This window comes from Eleutherodactylus coqui, chromosome 1 (genome assembly GCF_035609145.1).
Source record: "Eleutherodactylus coqui strain aEleCoq1 chromosome 1, aEleCoq1.hap1, whole genome shotgun sequence".
NCBI classification, from domain to species: domain Eukaryota; kingdom Metazoa; phylum Chordata; class Amphibia; order Anura; family Eleutherodactylidae; genus Eleutherodactylus; species Eleutherodactylus coqui.
In genome coordinates, this window is record NC_089837.1 from 75,180,719 (window position 1) to 75,203,039 (window position 22,321).

At 45.3% G+C, this 22,321-nt stretch overlaps 1 protein-coding gene across 1 annotated transcript in view; it reads right to left on the bottom strand.

Annotated features, from left to right (window-relative positions):
• Window positions 1–332: 332 nt before the first annotated feature.
• Window positions 333–22,321, bottom strand: part of RRM2 (ribonucleotide reductase regulatory subunit M2) — a 33,259-nt gene continuing 11,270 nt past the window's right edge. The window contains exons 2-11 of the mRNA XM_066597335.1: window positions 10,617–10,917; window positions 10,465–10,536; window positions 5,138–5,284; window positions 4,049–4,165; window positions 3,410–3,543; window positions 3,082–3,176; window positions 2,529–2,662; window positions 1,381–1,485; window positions 939–1,052; window positions 333–831 (exon numbers count right to left, since the gene is read on the bottom strand). Of these exons, the coding sequence (XP_066453432.1) occupies window positions 679–831; window positions 939–1,052; window positions 1,381–1,485; window positions 2,529–2,662; window positions 3,082–3,176; window positions 3,410–3,543; window positions 4,049–4,165; window positions 5,138–5,284; window positions 10,465–10,536; window positions 10,617–10,917 (1,372 nt within the window). The 3' untranslated portion in view covers window positions 333–678. The remainder of the gene's footprint in view (window positions 832–938; window positions 1,053–1,380; window positions 1,486–2,528; window positions 2,663–3,081; window positions 3,177–3,409; window positions 3,544–4,048; window positions 4,166–5,137; window positions 5,285–10,464; window positions 10,537–10,616; window positions 10,918–22,321) is intronic.

The window sequence follows — 22,321 nt, forward strand, 5'->3', positions numbered from 1 at the left end:
CCACTTCAAATCACGTACTTGCTGGTGTTTCAGTGCAGTGATTAACTTTACCACGAGTTCCCAAATGCTTACCCCAGGAGCAGAAGGCTAAGGGCCCCACAGGTTTGACCTACTGTAGTCCAAGGAGGAAGTTGTCCTGGGTCCTTGTCCACACAAAGGAACTATCCTGCTTGTATGGACAAGAGGAACACTGGAGGTAGGTGGGAAGTGTTTAACTCCTTCCAGTTCCTACAGAGGTCAGTGTGCCATCATGAGTAGATGACATTGAAAAGTCTTGCTGGAGTGGCTCTTTAAAGCCATGTATAACAACCTTAGATTTAGACAAACAGAAGGCATTTTTAGAAGGATTTTATTTAAATTAAAGTGCGAAGTTCAGACTAAAATATATAAAAAGTAACAATTTACATTAAAAACAGAGTTACTGCTAATAAGCAGCTCTTCCCCTGCAGAGTACACAGCACCCTTTATAATACATACACCAAGCTGTACATCCTACGGTACCCATGAGTGTTTTGTCAATCACACACACCGACTTCTGTAAACGAGCATGTGTGAAATACAGACAATGTGCTTTCCTAAGAACACATCTGAGCTTAGTCATACTGCAACAGGCGGGTTAAGACAGCCTGAACAGAGTCAGAACGCCCCATCTTACTGCACTGGAAATACTCAGTCCGCTTAGAAATCAGCATCAAGAGTGAATTTGTTGTCTGCTGCCTTTGCCATCACTCCCATTTTCTGGTATTCTCCAACTTTCTTCTCAAAGAAGTTAGTTTTTCCTTCCAGGGATATGTTCTCCATAAAGTCAAAAGGGTTTTCTACCTTGAAGATCTAAAAAGTGAAGTGGACCATTAGTACAAGTGTGGCAAGATTTGCCTTAAGAATTGACTAAACACGTTTATGGCAGATGCTGTTCTGAGTTGTGAATTACTACGCACCTTGCTAAAGCCAAGCTCCAACATCAGACGATCAGCAACAAACTCAATGTACTGCTTCATCAGAGTGCCATTCATGCCGATGAGCTTTACTGGCAATGCGTCAGTCAAGAATTCCTGAAATGAAGTACAAATATTAATATGCAGAAAAATCTGACCAATATTTGCTCAGCTTTTACATTATAACTAGTCAGCCAATTTATATGGCTCTTTACTGTGTATGCAAGTGCATGCTAACACAGGGCCATTATGCTGAAGTTGTTGAAAATCCACAGCATATCTAATGCCTTTAACAGATCTGATCTGCATGAGACAGAAATAATGTGAAAATTGACCCTTCAATGAGCAGGATAAAAGCCATGGAACCTGCAGCAAGTCTGAATGTAACATGCAGGTCTAAAGCATTGGTTGCAAGGATATAGCCAAAATGTTTCACAATACACACCTGTTCAATCCTGACAGCATCAACAATCAGCTCTGCGACACGGTCTTCTGATGGCTTGTGTACAAGATGTTTGAACATAAGGCAAGCAAAGTCTGTATGAAGACCCTGTATGTAAATAAAGTTAGATTAGTTACAAAGTTAGAGCAAAAGAACCCAACAGATCTTAGAGGCTTCCCTGGACAAACATCCACTTGTTTTGTACTGTAAATGCTGCAAATTTTACATGTGGAAAATCTGCAGCATTTGGGCTTTATGTGAACATCCTTAATGGAGTTTCCCAGGCAAATACTATTGATCTAATCTCAGGATAGGTCATAAAGTAGATTGGATGGGGTTCTGAGCTGCAGACACCAGCCAAAACTATTGATGGCCTAATTCTGATAGACCTATAGTTTTTGCCCTGGAAACCCCCTTAAGGAGGTGTTTACACAAAGCATTAAAGGGGTTGTCCCGCGCCGAAACGGGTTTTTTTTTTTTTCAACCCCCCCCCCGTTCGGCGCGAGACAACCCCGATGCAGGGAGGTAAAGAAAGCTCACCGGAGCGCTTACCTGAATCCCCGCGCTCCGGTGACTTCTCTACTCACCGCTGAAGATGGCCTCTTCCTCCGTGGACCGCAGCTCTTCTGTGCGGTCCACTGCCGATTCCAGCCTCCTGATTGGCTGGAATCGGCACGTGACGGGGCGGAGCTACACGGAGCTACACGGAGCCCCATAGAAGACTGCAGAAGACCCGGACTGCGCAAGCGCGGCTAATTTGGCCATCGGAGGGCGAAAATTAGTCGGCACCATGGAGACGAGGACGCCAGCAACGGAACAGGTAAGTATAAAACTTTTTATAACTTCTGCATGGCTCATAATTAATGCACAATGTACATTACAAAGTGCATTATTATGGCCATGCAGAAGTGTACAGACCCACTTGCTGCCTCGGGACAACCCCTTTAATGTTGCAGATTTTCCACATGTAAAGTTTGCAGCATTTACAGTACAAGCCACATGGATGAGACTTGCGCCATTTCGATGAGATTTGTTAAGTTCCACAGTAGAATTTGTACAGTGCATTTCACCTTTTCAAATGAGGGAGTGAAAAGCAGTGCATTTTCCATTGTGGCATATACTGTGTGCACACAAGAGTGAGAACAGCTCACCTCATCACGACTGATGAGCTCATTGGAGAAGGTCAGACCAGGCATCAGTCCACGTTTCTTGAGCCAGAAAATTGCAGCAAATGATCCAGAGAAAAATATTCCTTCTACAGCAGCAAATGCTACAACACGTTCACCTAGAAAAACAGAAATGGTTATCTTAACTGCAGTATCCCTATAAGGAGAGAAGTGACTGGCTGTGACTTTAAACCCACACTAAGAGTAGTGAAGTTAAGGGTACCTTCACAGAGGCTGCAAGTGCTGTGTATTTTCCACAGCAGCCAAATCTGCACCTACATGGTGTGAATTTTAGTGCAGGTTTCAACCATTGAATTTCCGAAAGGTTGAAATCTGCAGCATAAGTTAACATGCCGGAGCATATTTCAAATACACTGCACAATCCATGTGGAATTTTGAAGCTCCATATGGACATGTTTTTAACTGTTAATCACATAGCTTGTACTACAAGTGCTGCAGACTTTCCATAGCAAATTAGGTACCATTTACAGCCTATATGAAGGCACCAACATGCACTACCCAACAGAGCAGATCTTACCATAAGTCGATTGATTGTCACCAATCCAACGCAGTGCCCAGTCAGCCTTCTTTTTCACACAGGGCAGTGTTTCAACGGCATTGAATAGAAACTCCCTGTGAATATACAAGATAGTGAAATTTAGGATAAGTACCGTGCCATTACATGTCACAGCAATGCATCTGGAAAAGGCTTACTACATGTTCCTGTTGTGCTATAAAGCAGTGCACAACATACCAGTTACAAGAGAAATGCAATTCAATCTAGCTTCATAAAATGGCAGTAGTTTGAGTGACAAGATGCCTCAGAACTCGCAACTATTAAATAACCAGCACCCACTTAGTCTTACCTTTCCTTTGAATCCTTGATGTAAGTGTCAATAAGAAGGCTGTACATCTCTGAATGAATGTTCTCCATTGCAATTTGGAAACCATAGAAACAGCGTGCCTCGGTTACTTGAACTTCTTTACTAAACCTCTCGACCTGGGGTACAAAAGGAACAGGTTATGCATCTTACAAGTCACCATTACTATGGGAGACTACTACTTCAATCCCTTCTAAGATATAGCCACAGAATGTGCCATAAGTAATAGATTCATGTCTGGATTCTAAGGTAGGACATGCATCTGTATCCAGACTGAGGGTTCCCTAACCCACCTGATAAAGCAAGTAATACACTTAGGTAGAAACCAAATGGAGATCTGGCCATGCTCTTTTCCATTCAAGTCAACACAAGCGGTCAACTGTTGACACTCATGAAGTGAATAAGCCATGGACAGGTGCAGCTACCTCACCAATCAATCTTTACTAGAAGATGCCAACCACTTCACTGGGCAGGTTGGAAACTATCCATTCTGAAGACTGCAGATGCCAGAAGATGGTCTTCATTAAAGCGAATATTGTATTCCTCCCCCTTCCCCCCTGCACACCCCCAAAAAACCCTTTTGTTTAATAGACCATATCACTATGAGGTAATGTATATACTTACCAAGTTCTCATTTACAATGCCATCACTGGCTGCAAAGAAAGCCAGCACATGGGAAATAAAGAACCTTTCCTCATCCTTCAAGGATTCCCAGTGCAGTAGGTCTTTGGAGAGATCCACCTACAGAGAGATCAGGTTAGATTAAGTCAGACATGTGACTAGCAAAGATGTGTGGAGTATTAAAGTGAACTTGTCACCAGGTTTCATGCTGCCTGAACCATGAGCAGCATTAACCTGCTGGGGATATGCCCATTTGGCTAGTGTAGGTTTGAGGAAAAAGAAAAAAAACCTAAGACGTTTGACTCTTGAGTCAGAGTTGCGCCACATTGAGCTCTTCCTGCAGCATCTAGTGCAGTGTTTCTCAACTCCAGTCCTCATGACCTCCAACAGGTCACGCTTTCAGGATTTCCTTAGTATTGCACAGGTGATGTAATAGTTGGTGCCACAGGAATTCTTACCACAGGATATCCTGAAAATATGACCTGTTGGGGGTCCCTGAGGACTTGAGTTGAGAAACCTTGATCTAGAGTGATCTGGCTCTCCCTATACACGAGCAGGAGGATGTCAGTCTTGACATGGGTAGGAAGAGCCAGGCACAGACCACCTCTGACCCCAGAGCTGAACTTGGGGTTAAGCTTCAAAGTGTTTTTATAAAATGCAGCATCTTCTCAGAATACAACATACAGGCTTAATGTGCCCATCTGTCCCAGGTTTATGCTGCCTGTAGTTTTGGCAACATAAACCTGGTGATAGGTTCCGTTTACATTATTATTAGAGAGAGTCTACTCTGTAAGGCACTTTACTCGATCGAGTAGTGCCTTAGCAGAGTATCTCCCCGCTCGTCTCTAAAGATTTGGGGACTGGCACGGGTGACAGGCGAGTTGCGGCGGGGAGCAAGAGATCTCCCCTCCGTTCCTCCCTGCTCTCCCGCACCCCCCGAATCTTTAGAGATGAGCGGTGAGATACTCGGCTAAGGCACTACTCGCTCGAGTAATGTGCCTTAGAGAGTATACTCGCTCATCTCTAATTATCTGAAGCAAACATGACTGAGATACTGTTTGCCATAATGTCTGAAGTCTCAGGCCACCTCACCTCTTCTGCAGTCCAGAAGGAAGCTTCTGCCTTCTTGTACATTTGCCAGATATCATGGTACTGGATTGGGAAGATGACAAAGCGATGGGGGTTGTCCCTCAAGAGAGGCTCATCCTGAATACTGGCGTTTTGCTGTTTAGCTTTTACCTACAAAAAGACAGTCTATTTAGCCACAATGCACTGAAGGCACAACTTACATATACTGGGTTTCTGTTGTCCGTAGACTAAAGTTAACAGTCAGCTTCACTTAGTACATAACACTGCAGCCACTTGGGAAGGTACATGGGGACCATTCATACAAGATTTCACAACAGATTCTGGCAGAACACAAATTTTAATCCAGTTAGATAAAAGTTTGAAACTTAAGAGGCTGTGCCTTATCAGAAGGGGGCATGACCTAGCCAAGCCAACACTTACACTTTATACCAGCTTCTGGTGTAAATTATATCTGAAATGAATGTCAAATTGGATCTGGCATACATTTTTGAATAGGCACATGGAGGCGCTTAGATATGCCTACTACATGAATTGCTGTGCAGCTTCTCATGTATTAGGTGCATCAGTGGAAATATTAAGACTGGCACCTGAATTGCCATTCTTAAGCGATTTCCCCTCTAGTGTTTAAGAACCACATAATATAGTGTGACAGGGTACCAAAGTCCCCATGGTTCATTAGACCCACATACACCATTTGCTGTTAAGTGGTGTCACTGCTTCATAAGCAGAATGTGTAGTATGGTGTGGGAACAAGTCATGCATCATAAGAACAAGGAGCTCAGTGCCTCTGTGTACCATTTAAAGGAACCATAAAGTTGCATTCACACTGCAGATTTGAGCAGTATGACAGCAAAACCAAGCATGGATGGACAGACAAGTATATGTCTTTCCATTCTATTTTCCCTGCATTTAGTACCCAGCCCTGAATTGAACTCCTAGTGACCAAATAAGCAGTGTATGAACAAGCCCCAACATGGCCCTAGACCCCATGCATGTGGACAAGTAATACCACCACCCACAGGAGTGTTCCAGCCTTCGTATTCTTAGCCATGAGTGGAAGAGCTCCCTTAGGAAGGCATTAAGGATCTGCTCTGATACTAAAGCCCTGCCAACACCCCTCCCTCACATGGTTAGTAATCCACTTAACACATCAGCAGAAGGGCCCCTTAAGTGCAGCAGCTATAGTGTCACTGGTGGAAGAAAGGGGACCCATTAGCATATGCTGCTCTTAAGATGGCACTTCTATAAGCAGTGACTACCTCCCACTGCTGGGGGTGCAGGTTAGGACCCTGCGAGGGGTAACTGGAGGCTCTGCTATTGCAGTAGCCCAGGCCTAGATATTGGCACTACAGCAACCAGAGTAGGCAATAGCATCCATGTGCAGATAGAGGTAGTTTCCCTTTTGTTTGCCCAGATGCCAACAGCCATGACCAGGACCATCATGGGCAAGCCAACAAAATACAGGGGAGATTAGTCTCCTATGCTGTAAGGTGATAAGGAGCCTGAGACACATCAGTGTTAGCACCACCAGCTCATTAAGGAGTTCATGCGTTGACCTGTATGAGGTACAGAACTGCAGGAAGGGTGACACTCGGTGGGCGATGGCTGCTATAGAAGGAGAGATCGAGCCAAAGCTCACATGGACAGTACAGGTAACCCCTCAACAGCCATTGATGTTTTTGTTTTCTCCATCCCTGGTTCCAAGAGCTATAAATGATTTGTCGACATAGCCATGAGGGCTTGTTTTTTACAATACAAGTTGTATTTTTTGGTACTATTTAATGCACCAGATAGCGTATTGGAAGATTCAGTTAGGTGGGGTGAAGTGATGGGGCGAAAAGATGCAATGGCACCATTTTTCAAAAAATTCTGCATAACATTCATGCTGCGGTAAAAAACATGCTAGCTTTATTCTATGAGTCAGTAGAATTTTGAAACAATCTAAACATGGTGTTTAATGGCTTTAACACATTAAATGCTTTTATTAAAGAGTAGATCCTATTCAGAGCCCAGCAGCTATTCTTTATGGTTGGCACTGAGCTGTACAGTTGGTTGCTACCTTTTTTGGCTGCACAGCTGATAACTTATTTGGATTTTTATCAGGAGACTAGGAGCACAAGAATGCAAAATCGGGCATTTTTGTACAGCATTCACCATGAGGAATAATGCCATACTTAGATTCTTTTTCAGACAATTTTAATTACTTTTTATTGCTTTGTTGGGAAATTGGAAAAAAAATGTTAAGTTACCACACTTTACCTACACTTCATATTCAACACCACCTCGGGTGGCAAAAACCATGCAGAATTCGCGAGAGGTAAATGGGGGGTCCCAGTGGTCAGACCCCAATCTGCCAGAGGATTGGTGAAAACTCACCCTGTAAATGGAATACCCATTTAAAGAAGTATACCCAACATAGCCTATATGGCTATGTGATAAAGCTGTGTAATAGTCTGATTGGTAGGGGGTGGGGGTCTCCCTGCTGAAACCCCCTCTGATCCCAAGAACAAGGGTCTTGAATCCCTCTCGCAGCACACCAGTGAGGAGATTGAATGCAGTGGAGGGCAAGCATGCAATATACCACTCAATTCATTACAGGAGTGACAGTACAAGCTGTTGGCCCTCCAACACTTATTGAAGATGAATGGAGTAACCCTGCATGTGCGACCACCACTCCATTCAATCTCCTCATAGTAGGGTTACAGGGAGCCTGCAGGGTCAGGCCACATGAACAGGTTCGATTCTGCATGCAGGAGCCCACAGCGTAATCCAACCCTGTGCCTGGCCAGTGTCCACACATACCTGTCTTTCTCCTCATCTGCACTGCAGATAGCTGCGGCGAGCCATCAGTCATGTGCAGCACAGATCTTTCTTGTCTTCATTAAATGTTTTCTTGCACCATCGCTAGACGATGACATGGAATCTGCTATTTCAATTGCAGAAGGGCTGCGGTCAGAACGCTTCCATTGACTCCAATGGAAGCCATCTGTACGGAATCCACACTAACATGCTGCGATTTCTTTCCTCCACTCGTGGAAATCGTAATTAGGTTCCGCAAGTGTGCGCTTTTTCCATAGCATGTAACGAACGGTATTTGCTGCAGATCCACGATGTGGAGGCCGACTGAAGTCTGCAAGGCAAATCTGCTCGTGAGCAGGCGGCCTCACTGATCAGGCGGCCTCACTGATCAGACTAGTCTATCCTTTAAAGTGATAATCTTGGGAATATCCTATAAACTCATGACAAATAAGGACTAGTAACTTGGATTATCCTTTCCTTGGTTTGTCTACGTTTAGGTCTGGCAGATGCATCCTCAACACGAAGCACACACAAGCGTATTTGCATTGCGGAATCCGGAGCGAGCATCAGCCTCCAGATTCCACAGCAAATGTTGCCCATAAACATGTTCACAAGTGGAAAGAGATTGTAATTTTGTGCTCAGAGGGAAAAATCGCAGGATATTCCATTTCAGCGCAGATCCCGCGTGGACAGCTTCCATTAAAGTCAATGGAAGCCGTCAGAAGCTAACACTAGATGGGTGGCGGAATTTGCATCATAATCCGTACTGTGCATGTTCCGGCACATCCACAGCGCAGATAAGACTGCGGACAGGTAAGTGGGGGGGTGCTGTTACCGGCCAGGCACAGTGCAATCTGACCTGGTTGTGTGCATTCAGCCTTATTCATACAGCAACAACCAAAAGACAAGGGGCGGGGCCTACTGATGGGTCTGTTAACACGTAGCGAATTTTTCTGCACCAAAATTACACAATTAGTACAGATTTCACCTTGTACCTGCAGACTTCAGCCCTTCAACCGAAAGGGAAATCAGCTGTAGATCTGAAGCAAAAACCCATGTAAATGCACATGAATTGTGCGGGTTTTGTTGCAGATTCTGCGCTCTAGAAAGTCTGCACCATTTACACTAAGGCTGCCTGTCCACAGGCGTTGCGATATCCCACGGCAGATCTCCGCCACAGGAGCCGCCGCTCTGATCCTCCACTCGTGGAGAGGGGGGCTGTGCTTTCCATAGCAATGCTATAGAAAGCGCTCACCGCGTTCCCCACAGACTGATTATCGCCGCAGGGAATGCAGTGAAAATTCACCCGTGGACAGGAGCCCTAAATAGGAATATATTGGAGTTTAAGGGCTTATTTGCACGGCCATATGCAGTTTCAGTCAATGAACCACAGCAACTCCATGGACCATAACTGCATATGAAGGCCTCCCTCACACAGGCGCTTTTACTGCCTTTAGCACCGTGCTAACCATGATGATGCTTCAATGGTCTACAGAGTGCCATTTCTGGGTGTTTAGCGCTCTTCAATGACGAATGCTAGAAGCCGACGCCAGCTGTAGTCTTGCTGCGGCCGAAAACAGAGTAAAATGCAGCAAAGCGCTGCGATTTAAGTCTAGGTGCTTACTGCAACGCCTGCGAGAGGGAGGCCTTGCTTTTGTATGCATACTCACTGTTTTTCATGCTCGAGAACCCCCACAGAACATCTAGTAGATTTCCCCTAGGGTCATGTGTATTTACACCATCCCATTGACGTAATGTGCAATTTCAGTCAATAGACAAACACATCACATATGCACGTGTTAAGATGCATGACTGACCAGCCCGAAACTGATCAATGGGCGCATACAGGCTGCTACTTGCATAAAAAGATGCACTAAAAAAAAAAAAAAATTTATATATATATATCCTATAGCTGTATTTACATTGGTATGTATGTAGGTGGCATCAAGGTATTTGTGTTCTATAGGCTTTAGAACTATTGGATCTATACCACAATGCTTCTGCAATGTCATGGATTAAGAAAAAAATTAAGATAATGTACATTAACCCCTTAATGTTAAGATTGCAAGTCCTGTGCATCTCACAACTGAGCAAAGCCGCCATTAGAGACCACTAACCCTTAGGCCACTGTCACATAGGGCTTTGTTTAACTACAATATTAACGAGGGGAAAAAAAATTTGATCAAAAGTCACTTTCTTTAAAGAAAGCCACAAGTATTAATTTTTACTGTATGCATATTAATTGCAGCTGTGGACAGTTACCAAAAGCCCAGCAGGTGTGAACAGCCTTACAGAAGGTCTTTGGGTTATACAAGTAAACTATTTACAGACAGTGAAAGGGTTAAAAAGTTGTTTAAACGTCCCCCCTTAGTGCTATTAACCCCTTCCACACCATGTCGTCGCTTGGCAGCCGGGAAACCCGTCGCCCCTCCCCACCCTTTGGCGCCAGAATAGGCTCTAACAAGGAACCCCCATCCTGACTGCACAGGACTGCTGGGAGCAGTAGTACTACAGGACACTTAGGCACATACCAGCTCGGCCTCCTGGAAGATCTTGCGGGCGGTCTTGCTGGCCAGGACCCGGGTGTTGCTCAGGGTTGGAGGCTGTAAGAAGAAGATAGAAGCGTTATATAAGACCCTTCTACCGCCGCGGAGAGGCGCCGAGAAGCGGGCGGGACGCTCACCGTGTTCTCCTTGTCCACCAGCGACAGGCTCTTCATGGGGGAGAGGTTAGCATTAACAGCGGCGAGAGGCTTACGGGAGGTCAGCATACTGGCGGGCAGCGAGGAGCCGAGGGCGATGTGTACTGAGCAGGGGAAGAGATGAGCACCACGGCCGGGAGCGCCACATTTATACTCTGTTTGCATTTGGCGCCAGGAACGTCTCAGCCAATCAGAATAAGACAGGCTGCCGGCACTGAAAGCTGATTGGATGAAAGTGTCGGCAAGTGAAGGAGGGGGATCCAAAACGAGCCAATCAGAAGAGCTGGAGGAAGAAACAGCTGTTACCACACACAGGTCTTAAAAAGTGCGCCTTTTTAGACAATGAGAGGTTTACACGAAATATGTATCCTAATGATATAATGTATGTTCTGGACGTACGCGCACTTACACGTATACAGGGATGGAGAGATAGGCGCTGCTTTTATTAAAACGCGCTACATAGGCAATCCTCGCGTGACGTCGGTGCGGCACAGCTGTTTATCAAAGTACGTTTAGATAAGAATTCGTATACATCGCAGTGAGGACGTCATTGTTATCACGCTGCCTGTATACAGAGAGTATATAGTGTAAACCACACGCCAGTAAGGAACGGGATAACTGGACTCCCGCCACAAATTAAAGATCACGTGACTGACAGGACTGCGCGCCAGGTAGGGCTTTAACTTCGCGCGCTCTTATCGAATACTTGAATCCTATTGGCTAAAGGACGTGACGTAAGAGGTTTCCATCCAATGAGCTTCGGGCTCATTGTCACATTTGTGTGTTCCAAGCCTCGTTTTCGTTCTCTGGCGCCGTTTGTACGGAAGTGAGTAATGATATACTTCCCGCGTCCTTCTGACTGAAAATATGTAGAGTTGTGGTAGACAAAAAAAGGTGTAATCGGTTAAGATGACCTCGATGGGTAAAAAGTATACTGCGGGGCTTTAGTATGTATATAACCTCAGTGGAAGGTGTGGGACTACAAGTGCCAGCATACCCCTCCACAGCTATTCGCTCCCTCACCCCCGGAGTGTAAGCTTATGTTTATACCGTTTACTTTGTCATTAATTCTGCATCAAATCAGTGTCAGCCCGCCTTCATACTTGCGGTAAAATAGCTCGATTTTTCGTGCGACGCGAGCGAAAACGCAGAATTATCAAACCAATGGTTTCTTTCACATTTGCAATGTCTTCACTCATGCGATGATGCGAGAAAAAAAAAATCGCAGCACGTCTTATCTGCGTTTTGCATCTCCCATGTTTCCCTCCTTTTTATCACATCGCAGCGCCCAAACCTGCGGGTTTTTTGGGGTTTTTTTGTGATGCGTTTTTTAACATCGGAAAGTCCTATTGAGTTATCCGCTAGAAAATCGCAGCAAAATTACAGGTGGCAGTAATGTTTTTTGTGCGAAAAAACAGCGCTGACACTCAAAAATCGCAGGGAAAAAGTCGTGATTTTTCCTCCCAGTGATATCGCGATGGCCGGTGTGGCAGAGCCCTCACGCCAGCGCATTGTAACGCCCGACCGTATACACGCGACCATCTGAGGCATTGGTTTCCAATGTATTCGTTCACACGGGCGATTAAACGGCGACCTGCTGAAAATAGACGCGACCAAAGTACGCGCCGACGCGTATACGGTGGCCAAAAAGATAGTCCTGGAAGTATGAACAAGCGGGAATACGCTAACCGGCTCTGGCCGTGATCGCCGGAAAATGTCCTTTCCGGCAGTTATACGCACAAACGTAGATTCGCCTACGGCCTGCGCTCATGTTAGGAAGTCCTCAGTGGAATTCTTGGTTAGTGGAAAACCTGCCCGATGTCATGCGAGTCTGCATAGTTACAGCCATGTTTGTGTGTAATGATGGACGTCCTCTGAACGCAATCCGTTTTGTATAAAATAGAAAAAAAAGGAAAGTGGCCATATTGATGTCATTATTATTTTTTTGAGCACGTTACGTTTTCTGTAAATGCGCCACTGACTTGAATGGGGGATTCTCATCGGAATAGGACGGGTGCCCGGTGAGGGCGCAGGTTCGAACTTGGTCCGTTGATGTCGTCTTTGTATAACTCAGGATAGGTCATCAATAGTTGATCGTCTGGGGTCTGTCGCTCGGGACCCTGACTGATCAGCTGAGCAGGTGCATGCTGTAAGCACCGCAAATACACAGAGGCTGGAGCGAAGCCTCAGTGCCGACCTCTGTGTAGTGGCCGGCGCGTGTAACTGCAGGCACGGCTTGCGTTGATCTCGGTGAGCGCGGTGGTGTACTGCAGATGACATTTTATTTTTGGCGGTGCAGGTTGTGTTTATATTATATAATCGCTCCATCTAAACACACCTTATTATCTGTTATTACAGCAGGGTGTGACTGCCTGGACTCCTAGGATCACTGATCCGGACGCCCTTCCCCCTCTCACCTCCCTCCCCCAGTTTGCACAATGCTCTGCTGTAGGTTCAGCTGCTGCTTTCACGGTTCTACTCCCCCTCCCCCTCTCCCTTGTGAGTTTGTAGAAGCATAAGAATAATGCACTGAAATTTGAACGTTGCAGTTACCCTTTTAAGTCAATGCGGTTAGGGCTCCTTCACACTGGCAATTGCGATATCGCCGAGAGAATATGGCGGCAACTTTTGAGCGTCGCCGATGCTTTTTCTTGTGAAAAATTGCATTGCTGCCACCCGCAATTTTTGAGCGTGATAGAATTGCGCGCTTTTATTATGCAAAAGTCAATAGGAGTTTCTAATGTTAAAGACGCATCGCACGAAAATTGCCAGTTCATGCGCTGCGATGCGATAAAAAGGAGGTTGCATAGGCAAATATGGGCTTGGAAAAAAATAGCAAAACACAGAAAGATAGGACAGAAACGCAACATTGTAGGACAGAAAACATCACAAATGGGAATAAAAACATTGAAAACCATTGGTTTCAGAAGTCCCACATCGTGCGATATTATTATTTCCCCCCCCCCCCCCCTGTTTGAAGGCAGCCTTAAGGCCTCCTGCACACGGACGGAAATTCCGCAGCGAGATTCCCCGCAGAATTTACGCCGGTACACGCCTGCATAGGATTGCATTACAACACACAATCCTATGCAGACGGCCGCGAAATCACACGCAGAAAACAAACCGCTCCATGCTCTATTTCTGTGCGGGTCTCACAGAGCCCCGCACAGAAATGTCACTCCCCGGCTGCCACGGGTTTTGGAGCGGCTTGGTCGCATTCTTTTCAGTTGCTGATGGCGCTCCTATAGAGAGGAATGCGGCCACAGTGGGGAAAAAAAAGACGTGCTGCAGCCGGGGGATCCGTGCCACAGCCCTGGCTCTGCCACAACGGATTGACCATCCGTGTGGACAAGACTTCTGACAAATCTCGTTCACATGGCTAGCTAATACCGAGATTTGCCGCAGCAAAATTCCGCACTGAATTTCCACAGCAAATCCTCCCGGTGTGAAACCAGCCTTAGGGCTTATTCAGACGACCGTATATCGGCTGGGTATTCACGCGCAGCCGATATACGGCGTCTCTCTCTGCAGGGGGAGGAAGCTGGAAGAGGCGGGAGCAGTGCTCTGAGCTCCCGCCCCCTCTCTTCTTCCTCTCCACCCCCTCTTCGCCCTTCTGCACTATTTGCAATGAGAGAAGGTGCAATGGGGCGGGGCTAAGTTCCCAGGGGGATTAGCTCCGCCCCCGTCACGCCTCCCCTCATTGAAAATAGTGCAGGGGGGTAGAGAGGGGGCACTGCTCCTGGCTCTTCCAGCCTCCTCCCCCTGCATAGAGGGACACCGTATATCGGCTGGACGTGAAAACCCGGCCGATATACGGTCGTCTGAATGCGCCTTAGACAGTTTGTCACTAGATGAAGGTCTCTATTCAGAACCTTCCTCTTCTGCCCAAAGTGGAAAGCAGCTGTGAAGAGCGCCCCCTTGCTCTGGAGGACCCATCCTCTCCTGCATCTTCCTGACAAACCACTGAGATGAATAGTAACTGTGCAATGCCTTATTTCCCCAGTGACGCTGCTGTTGAGAAAATGAACACTAAAGCCGTATACATAGGAGCATTTGCGCCTCAGGCGTTGTGTATTTGCACACGCAGCTGCATTTTTTTACTGTATCTTTTGCACACACAAGTCATGTGCAATTGTGCGCACAAAATACACACAGATGCTCTCAGCCAAGAAAAAAGAATTGCGCTCGCCAAATACGCACATGTGAACGAACCCATTGAAATAAATGGATTCTACTTTCTGAGTATTGCGCATGCAAATTTTTCGTGTACAAATACGCTCACATGAATCCAGCCTTTGGCCACTCTGACTCGAGTTTGTAAAAACGCAGCATTGTTCAGCGTGAGAGCGTCATTTTACAGTATTTTTTTGTGAGCGCTTGCCTGTGTTTTTACTGCTAAACACTAAAAAAAAAAAAAAAAACGGCTGTGTGAGAGCGGCCTTAAGATGCGTTAACACAGAATGATCATCAGTAAAAGGACAATAAATCACTGAATTGTTCGAGTTTGAACAATTCTATATTCAGTAGCCTGAAGTGGGGTCTGCAGAAACCTACCGCTGGCAGTTGCTGCACTGCCTGCTATACTCAACACTGCTGGGGGAGGCAAAGACAGCCGCCAACTGTCCTCTTTATGTAACGCATTGTTCCTGCTCATCAGCTATTCAGGCTTCGAGTTGAATTAGCTCAATGCATTTCATGGAGATTAAGGAAAACTAGTGGAAATACTATATAAAGCTATATGCCTGATAACATGCTCCCTGACCTACTGACTGCAATCCCTGCTAGCCATCATAAACCGCTCCTGCAGTCACACCGTTTCTGCCGTCACACGGCTAAATGTCTGACCATTGTCTATGTGTATAGCATCGCTCACTCTCCACCTCGCCATACTGTGCACATCTCCAGCCCCTTTACCCTCTGTATCACCCCATTACTTGGAGTATGTAAGCTCGTTGGAGCAGGACCCTCACCCCTATTGTTTCCATCAACTGATTACTATATGTAACCGTGGTTCTGTAATGTTTGTATTTTGTCTTTCTGTATTCCCCCTGTCTATGTAAGCGCTGCGGAATATGTTGGCGCTATACAAATAAAGATTATTATTATTATTATTATTATTTTTTCAATGCGTTGAAGCCATTGGTTTTCTATAACATCAGATTTAGGGCTGATTCACATTTTACGGATCCGTATTCATTCCAATTTTTTTTTCATAGAGAAACATTGCCAATGCATTTACGTAACTTTATTCACATTTTTGTTTTTCAACATGTATGTTTTTTTGGGTTTTTTTCAATACGTAGTACGGTCCAATGGCTCCTTCTGAGATCCGTTCATACTCTTTAGAAGTCAATGCATTGAATTACTTAATGCGTATCATTCATGTTTCAGCAAGATTTGGACATCCATATCTTAGCCAATGTCTAAAGTGGAGGCAAAGGACCTGACACGCCTATGTACTACCGTACATCTACTGCCCATTGATTTTAAAATGTTTAATTTGTTGTGCCGCAAGAGGATTAAAAACTTGATGCTATATTCAGATTATGCTTAAACCCCATTTCAGGGGTTCTGTCCCAGAGCCCCATCTGGGTGTGTGAAAACAGCATTCACATGAAACCATAGACTACTGTTCATGAAACAGAGACCAAAGCATCAAGCTTTGGCCTCTGTTTTAGCAAGTTTCCCTTCAATGCCGTCATTTTTCAAAAGAAAAGTCAAAGATGCTATTGGATGTTTACAAGATGAAAATGGTGAATTGGTTGAGAATGCTGTTGAGAAGGCTGAACTTTTAAATTCCTATTTTCTATCTGTTTTCTCTCAGAAAGTAGATGGAACATCAACTGATCTTCCCTGTGCTATTGGGGGGATAAAAGAATGCAGGCTATCTGTAAGCAGAGAGATGGTGAGGAAACACTTAACTAACTTAAAGGGGTTGTCCCGCGAAACAAAGTGGGTCTATACACTTCTGTATGGCCATATTAATGCACTTTGTAATGTACATTGTGCATTAATTATGAGCCATACAGAAGTTATCAGAAATTATTCACTTACCTGTTCCGTTGCTAGCGTCCTCGTCTCCATGGTGCCCGTCTAATTTTCAGCATCTAATCGCCAAATTAGACGCGCTTGAGCATTCCGGGTCTTCTGCTTTTCTCAATGGGGCTCCGTGTAGTTCTGCCCCGTCACGTGCCGATTCCAGCCAATCAGGAGGCTGGAATCAGCAATGGACCGCACAGAAGCCCTGCGGTCCACCGAGGGAGAAGATCCCGGCGGCCATCTTCAGCAGGTAAGTAAGAAGTCACCGGAGCGCGGGGATTCAGGTAAGCGCTGTTCGGTGTTCTTGTTTAACCCCTGCATCGGGGTTGTCTCGCGCCGAACGGGGGGGCTGTTGAAAAAAAAAAAAAACCCGTTTCGGCGCGGGACAACCCCTTTAAATGAATTCAAGTCTCAAGGTCCAGATGAATTACTTCCTAGGATACTAAAGGAAGCAGCAGATGTAATTGCTGAGCCGCTCGTCATAATCTTTGAAAATTCCTGGAGGACAGAAGAAGTCCCGGAAGATTGGAAGAGGGCACATGTTGTCCCTATCTTCAAAAAAGGGAAGAATGTGGATCCAGGAAACTACAGGCCTGTCAGCCTGACTTCCATACCGGGAAAGATCTTTGAATAAATTATTAACCAGCATGTATGCAAGTACGTGGATGAGAATGGAGTAATTAACCAGAGCCAGCATGGGTTTGTTTGCCAGACAAATCTATTGACAGAATCACCGACTGAGTTGATCAGGGAAATGCGATAGATATAGTATATCCTGACTTTAGTAAAGCATTTGACAAACTATCTCATACCATGCTTATTGAAAAATTGACCAAATATGGGATCAACAAGGCAACTATTAGGTGGATTCACAACTGGCTAAGTGATCATACTCAAAGCGTGGTCATAAATGGGTGCACATCCAAGTGGAAGAATGTATCAAGTGGGGTACCACAAGGCTCTGTCCTAGGCCCAGTGTTGTTCAACATTCTTATAAATAATCTGGAGAAGGAAATTGATGGGAAACTGATCAAATTTGCCGACGACACAAAGCTAGGAGGGATAGCTAAAACTAGGGAAGAGAGAGTATTCAAAAAGATCTAGAAAAGCTTGAATAGTGGCAGTGACTAACAGAATCATATACTATTCTGCCTGGCCAAAATAGCATAAGCTTTGATCACCCATATCGTTGGCCTTTCAGCCAGCTATAAACTTACTGTACACTGAAGAAGGGCCAAGACCCTGAAACCGCTGTCTGTACATGGTGATCTTTTCTTTGTGGAGCAGACCTGTCTTTGGTTTATATTCCTAGCACCTTTTATAAGATTGCTTTCCTACAAGTCAACTGACGACCTTCTAATAGGTGGCGCTGTCATGGCATTGTAACATCTTCCATTTGCACAGTGATCTTTGACATGTTATGCAGCCAAAGTCACCATGTAGCCCTAGCCTAAGTCAAAATTTGAATAAAAGTTTTGACCCTTGATTCCTTACGTGGCAGGATGAGATAATGATGTTTGCTAGAAGTATATCAATATTTGATGGTAGAGGGCTGTATGAATTTGATCAGCTAGAAGGTCAACCTTGGTTTATGGTGCTTTGCCCAAAAGTTTTATCATTTGTTTCCAGAAGAAAAAAAGTTAAACTGCATACTAGTTAAAAGGGTTGTCCCGCGCCGAAACGGGTTTTTTTTTTTTTTTTTTTTAACACACCCCCCCCCCCCCCCCCCCCCCCCCGTTCGGCGCGAGACAACCCCGATGCAGGGGTTAAAAAAACAAACCGCTCAGCGCTTACCTGAATCCCGGCGGTCCGGCGTCTTCATACTTACCTGCTGAAGATGGCCGCCGGGGTCTGCTCCCTCCGTGGACCGCAGCTCTTCTGTGCGGTCCATTGCCGATTCCAGCCTCCTGATTGGCTGGAATCGGCACGTGACGGGGCGGAGCTACACGGAGCCGACATTCTGCACGAGCGGCTCCATTGAAGAGAGCAGAAGACCCGGACTGCGCAAGCGCGGCTAATTTGGCCATCGGAGAGCGAAAATTAGTCGGCTCCATGGGAACGAGGACGCTAGCAACGGAGCAGGTAAGTATAAAACTTTTTATAACTTCTGTATGGCTCATAATTAATGCACAATGTACATTACAAAGTGCATTATTATGGCCATACAGAAGTGTATAGACCCACTTGCTGCCGCGGGACAACCCCTTTAATGCAATAAATACTTTTATAATGTAATATGTTGACACGCTTGGTTAGCAGTGATAAAATAAGCGACAGGTTTTATGTCAATGGCCGTGTTTATCTTTGTGCTCCTTTTTTTGTTTATCTTTAAATAGAGATGAGCGAGTATGCTCGGTTAGAGCAATTACTTGATCGAGCATCGCTTTTTTCGAGTAACTGCCTAGGGGCGAAAAGATTTGGGGGGCGGTAGGGGTGATCGAGAGAGATTCCCCCCCCCCCCCCCCCCGCGCGCGCGCGCCGCTGCCGCCACCCGAAAGCATCAGTGAAAATCTCGCTGATGTGAAGTAACCTATTGGAAAGCATGGGTTTAACAAGCATGCAATATGCAGAGAATAGAATGAATGGATTTCAATGGGTTCGTTCACATGCGCATTTTTTTCATGCATATTTCAGTCATGCAAAAAAAAGCTGCACGCTCTATTTTCTTGCACACCAAAAGTCCCCAGAGAAGTCAATGGGGTTGCACAAATACACACAAAATATGATAGGCGATTTGTGAATCATTCTGTAAGTGCCAGGAAAAAGAACAACTCTGAAATTCATTAGACTAATTGGCCAATCCAATTGGTGCGTAGTGTTTTGTCCGTGTGCATGCCTTGCGTGCGGAAAAATTACAGTAAATACCCCGATGAATGTGCAAAAAAAAGCATAATTTGTTGCATAAAAAACGCTACACTCATGCGTATGCAGATTCACACATGCGCGTGTGCCACAGGCCTTAGGCTCTGTTTTTAGCCCAGTGTGTCCCCCACCTGTTCGTCATTTAATCGAGAGACAGCGCTGAAACTACTGAAGATGCGGTGCTTGTTTCTGGAGTATGAGATGTCCATCCACCTCCGCCATAATCTATGAACACCTCCAGGATAGCCAACAGCCGTGTTGCATACATATAGACTCTTTCTATAGAGTAAGTTCACATTAAGGGTCCATTAACACGGACATATGCAATTTTGGTCTGTGGAAAACCATTTTTAGTGCATTTTTTTACAGTTTCCTTCACTACATTTTTGCCACGCACAGAACAAAATGCAAGAAGACCCAAATGATGTCACTTTTTTCCACTGTTTCCTGATGACATGCATTTAAAGAAACGTAGTGAAGACACGTAACCTCCATTATCACAGCGTTTTTTTGTTGTTTTTTTTTAAACACCCCCATAAACTTTCATGGGTAATTTTAGTTCAGAATACAGACTAAAATACAATATGCCGCGATATTTTTTTTTTACGCACATGAAAAATGCTCATCTGTATACACCAATTAATGCAATGGGTTAGATTTCAGTCAGTCAAAAATGTGCAGAGAAAATCCGCCCGTGTAAACAGCCAGGAATTCAGGCCAGTAGCACAGGTAAATAATACACTAGACCAGGCTCACACGGGCGGATTATATAGCGATCGCCGCCCGTTCGGACAATTGCGAGTATTGAAAAGCACAAATTTCCATTTTTCAGTCACGCTCGTGGATACAAATTGCATATTGCGCAAGCCGAAGAAAATTCACAGCATGCTCTATTTTAACACGGCATCCACATAGTTGGCCTCGATTGATGTCATTGGAGGTGCCCGATCGATGTCATCACCATTCTACGGCGCAGGAAATACAAATAAACAAAAAAACCACTGCGCATGACCGCCTGCGAGCCTCCGCAGCACAGCTAAGGGAGGTACGCAGGGTCACCAGCCGGAATCTGCAGCTGGCCTCCTGCTTGTGGAATCCGACCCACTCGTGTAAGGGAAATGTTGCCACGGGGACATAAGGGTACTTTGGGCCCGGAACTCTAAGCACTAATAACCCCTATAGAAAAATACACCTAACCATTAGCCTTTTCCACAGTTTTCATGTACACCTCCGGTAGTTCCCATCTAAGCCAGAACTTCCAGTTCATTATCTCACTAGGTTAGTGGAGCGTGATAGCCGTTCTGATAATTGTGTGTTTTTGCTCTGGGCGTTTCACTGTTTTTATGACTAATGATGAATCATCCCAAAAGAGCGGTATTTGAGTTTTGTTTATCGGCTTCCCTATGATTTTAAGTGGTGGTGAATAAACGTCCTTCCCTGAAAAACAAGTGACATGTTCTGGTTGTGGATAACTTCTCCCCGTCAGGTGAATTTAGCAACTAACATGCTGTAGGATGTAAGCTACATGGTAACATGTGGTGTGACAAAGTCTGCAATGTTTAGTCAATTCAGGGGTGTAACTACTGGCTCAGGGGCCCCGGTGCAAAAGTACTCATACCTAAACCGTACTGCATACAGCTGCAAAACACATTTACATACATGATCTAGCCCAGTGTTTCCCAACTCCAGTCCTCACGACCCCCGCAGGTCATGTTCTCTAGATTTCCTAATTATTGTACAGGTGATCTAATTATTGCCAGCGCCTCAGAAATTGTCACGGGTGTTCTTTAGACTGCTGGCTCCCCGCTAACAGAACTTCCCTTTAGTGCCACCCAGCAGTGAGATTGCATATGGCAAGGGTCCCGCAGGCTTGGCAGTGATAGTGCACATTGCAGGGGGCTGACGGGGCCCATTCGCTAAGGGTCTGGGTCACAACTGCGACACCTATCGGTACGCCAGTGAGTTCATTGGTTTTTAGCATCCACTTGGCTGAAGGGTTAATTGGTTACACTTAGTTTAACATTACTGACATTCCTTAAACGGAACCTGGCGGCAACTTTTGAGTCCCATAAACTGCACTATGGAGCTCAAAGTTGAGGGAACGGGGAGTCTCAGGACCTGTCGTCTCATACACATCAGGTAGGCTATGTGCGTGCTGTCCCATAGAGATCAATGAGAGAGATGCACGCACACACGTCCAAAAAGAGTCCTCCTGTGTGCGCACTCTGATATCTGGTGAGTATGAGGCTGCTCTCCAGACTTCCCATTCTCTTTTGAGCCCCATAATGAAGGTGCTGACAGGTTCCCTTTAAGCATGATATTTGGACCTGCACAGAGCCTCTCTAGCGGCCCCCCAAAAAATAAAGGCCTCACCTCACAAGTGCTTAGAGAATGGCTATATAATGCACATAATCCGTGTATGAAAAAAAGCACAAGTAGGAGTGGCCCAATAGAAATTCAATGGGCTTTTAGCACCACGTAATACGCGGTTGACATACCCTCATGTGAGTGATCCCTAAGGTTGATGGAAATCAACAAGACTCTCGCCAGATTTACTTACCACATATGTATGGGTTTTTTTTCCTTTTCTGTATCTTGCTGATTATACTGTTTGTATCCTTTTGATCTTCTATGCTCTTTTGGTGATATCCATCCTCATATCTTGGATGTCTGTTTCTATTATCCATTTTTAAGTAAACTTTATTAATATTTAGCCTGTGTTTGTGAAGCTCTGTCTTCTCGCCTTGGCGCTCACTCCATCAGAACATTCAAGCAACCAAACGAAC